Consider the following 11,941-nt stretch of genomic DNA (forward strand, 5'->3'; position numbering starts at 1 on the left):
GTCATAAATCCGCAGGCAAGTTAGAAGTAGTTGCAGTCAAAGTATATGGAGACACAGCAAATCAATACGTTGTTCATGAAGAAATGTAATACGTTGTTCTTGGAAGACCTAGCCGCAGTCATAAAAGGGTATTGACTGCACCATGTTTAGGTGCAGTCATGTTGAGACACTCTCGGCATCCTGTAATGTTCTCAGCGTAGATCAGGCTCCGTCTATAGTGGATCTGGCAGTGTGGTTACACACACCACTTATACGAATACGTGGAAACATATATACGTTGTCCAGAAGTCATACCCAGGCACGCAGTGGATCTGGCAGCGTGGTTATACGTGGAAACATATATAGGCAGTCATGATATACGTTGTCCAGAAGACATACACAGGCACGCAGTGGATCTGGCAGCGTGGTTACACACAAGGCACGCAGTAGATCTGGCAGCATGGTTATACGTGGAAACATATATACGCAGCAATTCTATATACGCATATACATTCGCAGCAAATGCAAGTCATATGCAGATATGGAATACGTTGCAAGCCGCAATCACATAGAGAGGAGCCGCAGTAGGGTTTGACTGCACCTAGGGTTTCGGTGCAGTCACAACCTCGATGCCAGGAGCAATGAATAACGTCATCGCAGTGAAGAAGAGTCTCAACATACCTATGATCTGAAGGAGGTATCTCACATTCTTTCGTGTGAGTATTGGAGCAGATCCGCTCTACAGGATTTATCATATTGTTTGGTACAAATGATAAAGGAATGATGTAGTCTCAGCAGCATAACAATAAGGGTTACATAATAAAGCAGTAATGAGAATCACTGTCTCAACAAATATACAGTGATGACAAAGGTATATTGCAACAGTCCACATAATGATGACTTCAATGAAGAGCTCATTGACATAATGTAATGACTATCTTAGTGCATCAATGAAAGCATAGAGATCACAATGAGTGGATCACGTTGATATGAAGCAACAGTGAAGATCTCCGTAATGATGGTGCTGAAATGAGGAAGATCTCAGCAGCGATGGAAAAGAGGATTAGAGATATGGTATATGGATCTCGGTGACATGCAGTTGTGACTTGGAGTACAGCATGATGTATGAGATCATGTGCATGGGCAGCACAATGATACATGGATCATGGACATAAAGCGCAGCATGAGATCATGGACATAAAGGGCAGCATGGTGATGAATCGGATCATGGTCATGGGCAGCATGATGATAATCATGATTAGTGCAACATGGTGCAGTATGCAGTGGTGCAACAAGTGAACCAGATGCACCACTACGATAGGTGAAGCCGTCACCTTGGAGAATCAGTTGAAGCAGAATGTCTTCAACTGATCTCATCGTTATATAAAATGATCTATGTTAGATATAGATAAGTCAAAGTGTTGACTTCTGTTGTAAATGTACTATATCTCTCTCTTTCTCTGCTGAACTTTGAAGAACATAAAAGAAGAATTGATCAAGGGTTTCTCCACATTGTGGGGTTTGTCCCTGGCTAGCGCCACATCTTGTGTCCTCTTGTCTTGGCTTGTCTTCTGCGATTTATATTTATGTTCTATCTGCAGTTTACTTTAATGCTGATGTGATTGCTAACTATGAAAATTTAAATAAATTGCTCTTGCATAGAACATACCTAAACTTAACACAAAGGAATGGCAAGTTCAATGGCAAAGGAAAAAGGAATGCGGGACATCATCGAAATGGTCAACCCTCCAAGAAAGCAAGGAACTCCAGGTATGAAGAATCAAATGTTGTTAACAATAAGAAAAAGGAGTATTATCTTATATCGACCCTCTCCACTACCTCTCCTCCGGACACTTTGGGGAATTGATTTATTGATAGTAGTGCTTCAAGGCACTTCACCGGATAAAAGGAAGCTCTCTTTAATTTGATAGAGAAGGAGACAAACTTGGATATTATTCTTGGAGACAATGTCACCTATCCTGTAAAGGGTGTAGGGAATGTTACCCTTCAATTGAATCAAGGTAACACGATTCATTTACAAGAAGTTCTATATGTACCTGATCTCAAGAAGAACCTAGTGTCCATTTCGACAATGGAGGACAAAGGATACAAGGTGGCATTCATCAATGGAAAGGTACGAGTTTGGAAAAGAAATTTTAAAGATGCTTTTACTCTTGGGTTCCAGGTTGACACTTTGTATCAAGTTGGAGGAAGTCCATTGGGGGCCATGTTTTGCGACACATCTCTACAATCTGAACTATGGCACCGAAGGTTTGCCCATCTTCATTATGAGGCTCTTCTCGATGTGAGACAGATGGTGACAGGTATGCCCGAGTTCAAAGTAGAGCATGAAGGTATATGTCCAGGATGGACCGAGGGAAAACTTACAAAAGGGACCATTCCCCTCTAGTAATAGCAAGACCACCGATATATTGCAGTTGATCCACTCCGACATATCTTGTATGATGCCTGTAAACTCTTTGGGAGGATATTTATATTATCTCACTTTTACGGATGATTATTCTCGCAAGACTTGGATCTACTTCTTGAAAAAGAAGGATGAAGTGTTCACATGGTTCCGTCACTTCAAAGCCATAAACGAAAATCAATCCGAGAAGAGAATCAAGATATTGAGGACTGATAATGGGACCGAATATGAATCCAATGAATTCCATGACTATTGCAAAGAAGTTGGCATTAAAGAAGAGACCACAATACCATACACTCCTTAGCAAAATGGTGTGGCTGAAAGGAAGAACCGTACTATTATGGAAGTTGTTCGTGCCATGCTTCATGATCAAAGGCTTCTGAAGTTTCTATTGGTCGAAGCTGCGAATACCACCGTGTATGTTCAAAACCGATGCCCTCATCAAGCATTGGACTCCAAGACTCCCAAAGAAATGTTCACTAATAAGAAACCCGATGTCTCTCATTTTAGAATTTTTGGAAGTCCAGTATACTTTCATGTGTCGAAAGAGAAAAGCAGCAAATTAGGTGCATCTGGAAAAAAAAGGAATCTTTGTGGGCTATAGTGAAAATTCTAAGGGCTAGAAAATTTATGTGGCTGGTCAAAGGGAAGTTGAGATAAGTCATGATGTCACCTTTGACAAAGATATGGCTCTTAACAAGGTTGACAACCTTCTTATACCAAGGAACGATAAAGAAGTTGACACTGGGAAGCAGGGTGAAAAAGAAGATGAAACGATGCCTAATGTTGATGAACCTATGGATCCTATTGATCCTCCTCCTCCAAGAAGAGGCCCTCATGGCTTAGGGAGACTCTCGAAGATGCCGAGAGACATATTGCACCAAGGGGGACTTTCCGTGAAAGCAAGAAGTCGACCAGGTATCAGGGATACTTGACCATTATGAGCACTATCATTCAAAACGAGCCTACATCATTCGAAGAAGCCGTGAAGCATCAAGTATGGAAGGATGCTATGAATGAAGAATACGAGTCCATTATAAAGAATGATGTCTGAGATGTGGTCCCTAGACCCCATGACAAATCAGTTGTCACCTCTAAATCGATTTACAAAATCAAGCATGGAGCTGATGGGAGTGCAGAAAAGTACAAGGCTTGCTTTGTTGCTCGAGGCTTCTCTCAAAAGGAAGGTGTAGATTACGATGAGATATTTGCACCTGTTGCCCGATACACCACCATCCGCTCGATCATAGCCCTTGCTGCTTCGCAAGGATGGAACCTACATCAGATGGATGTCAAGACTGCTTTCTTGCATGGTTCGATTAAAGAGGAAGTCTATGTGGAACAACCCGAGGGGTTTGAGATTCATGATCGGGAATCTCATGTATGCAGGTTGAAGAAAGCTCTCTATGGGTTGAAGCAAGCACCCCGGGCTTGGTATGAGAGGATTGATAGCTATCTGATGAAGTTGGGATTCACTAGGAGTGAAGTCGATCCAAACCTTTACTTTAAGGTTGAAGATGATAGACCTCTCATACTGGTGCTTTATGTGGATGACCTCTTTCTGACTGGTGCAGACCCTCTCATTCACAAATGTAAGAGGGAGTTGGCTTCTGAATTTGAGATGAAGGACCTAGGACTGATGCACTACTTCCTAGGGTTTGAGATCTGGCAAAAGCCAAGAGAAATTTCCCTATCTCAAGGAAAATATGTTGTGAAGATATTGGAAAGATTTGGGATGGTGGACTGCAAACCCATGACTACCTCGATGGAGCTTAACTTTAAGAAGTTATGCGGTAGTGCTGCCAGACCTGAATTGGGAAATGCTTTTGAGTATCGTCAACTCATAGGAGCACTGATGTTCTTGGTGAACTCCCGTCCAAATATATGTTTTGCAATTAACAGGTTGAGCCAATATATGGTTGAGCCTCATCACACACATTGGATTGGTGCCAAGAATCTTCTGAGATATCTTCAGGGCACAATCACTCATGGACTGAGATACATTGTCGGAGATGTGAGGTTGCATGGTTATTCTGATGTTGATTGGGCAGGTAATGTGGTGGATCGCAAGAGCACTTTCGGGTGTTGTTTCTCTTTGGGTTCTGCTTCGATATCCAGGATGAGCAGGAAGGAGAAGTCGGTTGCTTTGAGCACTGCTGAGGCCGAATACATAGCTGCGAGTATGGCCTCCTGTGAAGCTATCTGGTTGAGGAAACTCTTCAATGCGTTGTTTGGACATGTGTTGGATACCACCGTGATCCTCTGTGACAACCAGAGTGGGATCCAATTATCAGAGAATCTCGTATTTCATGATCGCTCCAAGCACATAGACATCAAGGACCACTTTATCCAGCATATGGTACAACGTGGAGCAATAAGGCTCCAACACATTGGGGTTAATGAGCAGGTCGTCGATATTCTGACGAAGCCCCTGGGAAAAGTCAAATTCTTGACTTTCTGAGAACGACTAGGAGTCGTGGAGAGACCCTCTTATGAGGGTCTTGTATGATATGGACATTGAGCTCTGGGAGCTCCGAGGATCTTGGGGTACTTCTTGGAGTGATGAGCAACTATAGGGTGAGTGGTTCAGCCTTCCCCTAGTGGTTTGCTATGTACAGGGTGAGAGGTTCAACCTTCCCCTATGATACCCCGTGGCGACATGTAGGTAGGATAAGTGGTTCATCCTTCTCCTGCTGAGACATCCTACCCATGCAGTGTGGGACTCATGGGAAGTACCTCTCATCTGGCCAATGAGTAGGGAAATGAGGATAGGGGCCATAGTACTATCGATGGACGCATCATGTACTACTGTACTCCCTATGCTAGGATGATATTGATCTAGGATCAATTGGAACTGACTTCAAGTCAGTAAGAGTGGTATGAGACACTCTCTTTTATCTAGGACTGACTTCGAGTTGGTAGAGAATGGTATGATACATTCTCGATCACTTCTTCTTCTTCATAGTTCAACAGAGCAAAGCAGTGCATTGATCACAAAGATAGTACTGATTGACAAATGGATTAGCAGATGGAGTTCTCCCTCGTTGAGAGGGAGTGTTAAAATTGGAAACTAGGCCAAACTCCATATGGGTCACCTTATTTATGGCAGCAGATATTTTTCTTGGATTCCTCTCTCCAAGAGGTGTAGGATTGATCTAAAGATCATCCGATTCCGACATGTATATATGGAGATATAAATTTATTTATATTATTGACACTTTGTCAAGGTCGGCCAGCAAGCAAAACAGGTATTTTTACCCCCAACTTAACCACAATGTTGCATATAAAAGGATGAGACCTCATGGCATTATTTCACCATCTCATCCTCACACATCTATCTCTTCTCTCTTGATTGGGTATGCAGATCTGGGGCAGCATCTCTCTCACACGTGTGAAGGAGGAAGGAAGACTTTTTTTAGGGCAGCGTTGACCAGGTTTGACCAAAGTGCAGAAGTGTTGTTTTGACAGCGTTGACCAGCTTTGACCTCTTCTTGTTTGCAGATTGGGTTAGGCTGCCTCTCCTTGGCAAGCCACAGTCCTGGACAGCCACTTTGACCCTGCATTGACCAGCATCGACTGTCCTAGGGCTGGCCGCAAGCTTGACTGCAGTTGACCAATGTTTGACTGGGACTTTCAGACTGTTTTGGGCTGATACATCTTGCTGTTGGAGGCCAAGTTGATTGAGCTTTGACCGAGCTTGATTGGAGGTAAAATCTGACCTGTTTGACCAGAGTTGACTTTGCTGGTTAGGGTTTGCTGTTGCTGTCATAAAATATCAGATTTGTATATTTGTACTATCTCTCTCTCTCTGCTGAACTATTGAAGAATATAAGAAGAATTGATCAAGGGTTCCCCCCATTGGGTTTTGTACCTGGGCTTGGCTTGTCTTCTACTGTTTATGTTTATGTTCTATCTGCATTATACTATCATGTTGATGTGATTGCTAAGTTGGATATTGATATTGGGCTAATAAGAAAATTGAAGTAAATTGCTCTCAAGCATAGAACATACCAAAAATTAACAAAGTTACAAGGATGGCAATAAAGTTAGCTCATTGCTTAATCAGTTACAACATTACAGATGTAGGATTTTTGATGTGTTAGGTTGCACAAGGTAGTAAACACAAAGTTATTTGGATGTGTTAGGCTGTGCCAGGCTGTAAACATAGTTGGCACATTATTCAGATGGTCCAACATTACAAGATACTAGTTCACAAGCTTGGCAGATTGCTTTGGGCAATAGGCACAGTTAGCACATTGTTTAAGGTGTTCCAGTATTACAGGAACAGGATTTGGTATGAGTTACACTGTTTGAATGAATAAACACAAATGGGCAGTACATTATATGTTCCAACAATTACATAATTAAAGGTTTTGTGGCTACATGATTTTTGGATACATGGATGGGCAACAATTGCACAACTATCAGATCAGGGCACTTCATTGAAAACTTGAAATTTCACAGAGTCAAACCATGGAAATCAAAGCTTCGAGACATCAATATATGGGTAGGGTTTCTCAAGGATGAACCATGAAGCCCAATTCCAAGAGGACAAGCTAAAACATACTTCACCTGTGTCAGCACCATTGGATTTTGGTCTTTTTGGTTCAAGGAAGAGAATGTTGGACATTGATGATATAAAAGACTTAGGAAAATAATTAAATAATGCAATTGCTATGTTAGAAGGAAATAAAAGTGTAGCCCCGAGGGTTAGCTCAATTGGTCGAGTCTCCATTGTTAAAGCAACTTTGTTATTGAGAGGTCACAGGTTCAATTCTCTCAACACCCTTGGGGTCAGGCTCTGTGGTTGAGCCGGCAAGGAGTGATCCCTTCGGGTGGATCTGCCTTGTACAAATATTCCATGGACATAGCAATCACTATTCTCCGGGGTCCATGAACAACATAGAAAAAAAGGAAATAAAAGTGTAACTCACTTAATTATAAACTAGGATGTTAAACCTTGGTTAGATTTTATAAGTTTCCTCCCATAATTAATGATGCCTCTTCGTTGTATTTTGTGTGGAGTTAGTTCCATGAGGACCACCCAAAATTGACGAATGTTCTTGATATGAATAAATAGTTATTTTCTGCAACCTTGTTTTTCATTTGTATGTTCTGAAATACTAACAGATTAAAACAGTGCATGCTTTGTTAAGCATTGACAAATTCAGTGACATGGTATCACTATCAAGGGGCCTAGCACTTTTGTCATGGTAGAAGGCACAAATTAGCTCAGCTGATAGCAAAGACAACTCTAATCTTTAATATTTCAATGGAAGACTGAAGTCAATACATTGATTGGTCGAATGAGAAATCAGCATGCAACTATCAAAGGGTAGTGTCAAAAGCTTCCCTAGTCACTTTATGTCTAGCCTCACAGTTCATAAAGTCATCACCCCATTCCCTAATGATCAGTATGTGAGTAAAATATCTTGAATGGGGGCTTTTAGTAGCTCATGATGACAGGTACAATATGCCCCATACAATGTAAACAAAAAACCTCTTACGAAAATTAACTCATTACCAGAGATAGAGCACTGAAATGTACGACATAAAAGATAATAATAAAAACAAAAAACTGCATTCAGACGTAAACAACAGAGGGTACATCTTATTCTCCTTTGAGTACCCTTTGCATCACATCGCGTTCATAATGATTCCAATTAAATACATGACAAGCCTCTGAGTGATTACTAACCAGCTGGAATACTAGACCAGCTGCCCAAGTATCTTAAACAATCTTCAGAGGTGACTTAATGATATATTGGAAGACAAAATGGCACATTATAACGCATAATCACCTCCCTGACTTGCATAACATTCAATGATGCCCACATCAACAGAGTCTCCTAGTTGCAAATTGACTACCTGTAGCTTGCAACCAGATATGTAGACATTATACCCTGGGTTTCTAAGTGCAATTGAACTTTCTTTTAATTGCGGCTGAACATTCAATTGCAACCAACTCTGCCTTTTGCTTTTTGAGTCGACTTTGGTCTATAGGCAGTATACCGCAGGCATGTACTAGCACACCATTTACTATGTAAAGTACTAGATTTTGCAAACTTCAGATTTCTAGTTTCTTGACCAACCAAAGCTTGTACACAAGTGACCTTTATGTATATCGCAGACTATTTCTAGTTGAATGAAAGAAAAGACTTGCCATAATCTGCTGAGGGTATTTATCCCTGACCTAAAGAATAAGGACTATAATTCATTCATTAGGAGGATATCAATTATGCATAAACATAGATTCTATGATGACAATAAATAAATTTTACGACAAAAGGAGACAAGTACTTACATGTATCACCAGTGCAGGACATTTCACATGTCGGATCTTGTCAATATTCTGCAGAGCCAAATACCTCTACTTAACACTGCTGGCCATGTTTGGTGTGAAAAAATCTTCAAATAGGAACGTGAATAGAAATATATCGGATGCTTAACACAAATCGGCTTATTGTTTCCATCACTTACTTTATAGATATCAAACCAGAAAGTGATTTTGAGAGGATAAAGTACACGGAGGCCTGAAAGTATAGCACTGTGAAGAACAACTGCCCTCAACCTTGGTAAGCGAGCTGCCAAGTGTAATGTAGGGCCACTGCCAACAGACTGGCCATATAAAATCAATTCCTCCTGCTTCACTCCATATTCTGTTGTCAAACATTGGTACACTGCTTCAATGTCTGAGTATGTGTTGTATTCAGTTGCCTGTTCATTATAACCAGCATTATCTTACAAATGAGCTTCCAGTCTTTTTTACAGTATTCAATGTTTTCCCAGGGAAAAGGTTCCCCAGGATTGTCAAGCATATTGTGATAGTTCTGAATCATACCAATAATCTAGCACACTAACAGTGAAATCTACCTCGGGAGAATATTGAAAACTACTCTATTCATGCATGAACATTGAAAAACAATGGTAAATCATGCAGAACTAACGGCACTTGTCAAGCAGTTGCATCTCACCAGAACATTTCAATATAGTTGAAAAACTCTTGCCAAGACGGACACCTTATAACATTTAAAACAGCTGACACCGCAATAACATTATTTGATACAACATCTGTCGAGATCAGCATATTATGTTACCTGAAAATTTGGGACCATTATTAGGACTATTTGTAACTAGGTGGAAATAGGCACCAAGCATGTACATGTAGTGACTACACACAAATTATATGCCATCACAAACTGCTCCAAGTGACCAGTAAACCTGATTGACCTGGTCTGATTTAAAAGATATCAGAAAACACCCAGTTCTAGATGTCTACGTCAGTGTTGCAAAAGTCGGACTCAAGAAAACTCAGTTGGGGTCATCAACATAGAGAATAGGAAAACTTGGCAAAAACTCAGCAAGCATAAATTCATACTTGAATCGGAAAAAGTTGGAAAACTCAGGATAAATCTCAGAGTTTTACAACAATGGTGTGCATTCCAAAACTCGCTCGTATGAACTAATTCATTAAGCATCCTTCACTGTTCAAACTATTTTTCATGTACTCTTATCTTCCGGCCTTAAGTCTAATCATGTTCATGTTGCAGATTCTTTCTGGTTTTGTATCAAATTATAGCTACTAGCATTTAGTATCAATAAAATTAGCAACTTCCAAAAAAAACTGCTCCTTTGATATAAATCTCGGGGCATGCCGGTATGCTATATGAACACTTGACCTGTACCAGGGGTTTGGATCCCGCACTTTCTCTCTAAAAAAAAATGAATGTTTTTGGTAGCAAATGCTCAGCATTGTACAGGTTGGCTTTGGATAACAATCTCTAATTTTTTTTTTTAACCATGTGGTGAATCAGTAACTGTCAGTACTAATCTAGGGGAGACCCAGATCAATCCTGGTAGCTGCCACTATAACACTAAGAGTACATCCAACTACCGGCAATTCGATATACTAAGATCCTATGATTTTAGTAAAGCGAGACTCTCTTACTGCCAAAATTGGGGTGGGGAATTTGCTCTAGAGCCACCACCACAACAAGTCAGGTACTTTACTCAATGAGATTTGAACCATGATCTCTCGAACTTTTAAAAAAACATCTTTTTGAAGAGTTAAGGGCAGCGGAAAACACAGTTTTTGTCAAGGGCTTTAAATCTCTACGCACACACAACCTATCGTAACTAAAAATTCATGACGAATGAAGGCCTTCACCGAAACCTCAACTGTAGTTTGCCGCAGAAGATTAGACTGAAGGGGAAGGGGCGGCATGAAGCTCCAAACCCGCGCAAGGAGCGTATCTACATAAATCAACTCTTTAGGCGGTATTGGAAGAATGAGTGAGATGAAGTCATTGGTACACTTGTTAGAGCGCGGGAACTTGAAAGGATGATTATGCGGGAATCGAACCTTCGCCAATTGAATGAAAGTGGAGAAACTTTCAAAAACCAATCCCAAAGGCAGAGGAAAACAGTCACGAAAGGGTAAAAGAAGAGTTTCAACTCTATAAAAAGCTTACCTTGCCAGTAGAAGCTCCATATCCAGAATAATCGTAACTGCATAAAGCACCCCAACTTTAGGTTCCTTCCGAAATGTGGACCAAATTAATGGCAAGCACGTTTCATGTTTTAATAATAAAGATCGTCATATAAAGTTTTTAGTTGGCTCACATTAAATGTACAAGTGGAGTGCAGAAACATACGCCATTAAGTTGATGCGCAGATGTTTCCTGAGCTGAACGAATAAGTCATACATTTGCCCCAAATCGGCGGCGTTCCCGTGTGAATAGAGCACCGTAAACCTGGCATAAGGGTGACGCCAATACATAGCAACGATCCGGTTGCCCCGCTTGGTGTCCAGCAGGTGAACGTGTATATTCTTCTCGCTGCGGATCCTGGCAAACGTGATCTTGGCTCCCTCTCTCTGAATATTATACGTCGGAGGCTGCGGTGGGAAAAATGCAAACTTCGCAGCCACATTAGACACTAGGCTTCCCATAGGCCTTGAATGGGCCGCTTCAGCTGATCAAAGGTAAGCACGCATTAAGGCCATCATTGTTCAGATTTTCAGATCAGATCGTCTCCCCGGGACTCGAACCGAAGCTTTGGAGCAATGAAAGGGTTTAAACTTGCCACATTTTTTCCGAATCTTCCCTGCGATTCGAACCTCTGTCGACTGAGCTATTTTTCTCCGACGGCATTACATTTCTTTAATATCTGCGTCCAAGGACGGGCAGTGTCGAAGGTTGGTTGGTAGCTTAAAAAGGAGTCATCCAACTTCACCGGCAGGGCGCAGTGCAATTCTCCAGGCACTGGAAGTGGAATCCATTTCAACATCATATCAGTTGAGGAATCAATGAGGCAGCCAATTCTTTGGCCACTGGCTCCTTGCCTCCTCCATACCTCTCCTCTCGTTCAAACCCACGGGGTCCCAAACAGTTTTTACCACTTGCCATTGCCCGCGGGGCATGGACGGCTCAGATCTCGCTGTAAGACCTATGGACGGCGAGGATGTGAGGTGCTAGTCAAACAGCGACGGCAATTTTGACGTACGCTGCACATCGTCGGTTGACGAGAGATAAA

At 41.4% G+C, this 11,941-nt stretch overlaps 1 protein-coding gene across 1 annotated transcript in view; it reads right to left on the reverse strand.

Moving 5' to 3' along the window:
- The window catches only part of LOC149142580 (uncharacterized), a 74,878-nt gene extending 63,521 nt beyond the window's left edge, over positions 1-11,357 (reverse strand). Inside the window, exons 1-4 of the mRNA XM_089446803.1 lie at positions 11,062-11,357; positions 10,879-10,915; positions 8,888-9,124; positions 8,712-8,759 (exon numbers count right to left, since the gene is read on the reverse strand). Of these exons, the coding sequence (XP_089302929.1) occupies positions 8,712-8,759; positions 8,888-9,124; positions 10,879-10,915; positions 11,062-11,357 (618 nt within the window). The remainder of the gene's footprint in view (positions 1-8,711; positions 8,760-8,887; positions 9,125-10,878; positions 10,916-11,061) is intronic.
- Positions 11,358-11,941: the final 584 nt, after the last annotated feature.

Source organism: Pinus tabuliformis, chromosome X (genome assembly GCF_031772625.1).
Source record: "Pinus tabuliformis cultivar Carrire ecotype Pingquan chromosome X, CPIR1, whole genome shotgun sequence".
In the NCBI taxonomy this organism is placed as follows: domain Eukaryota; kingdom Viridiplantae; phylum Streptophyta; class Pinopsida; order Pinales; family Pinaceae; genus Pinus; species Pinus tabuliformis.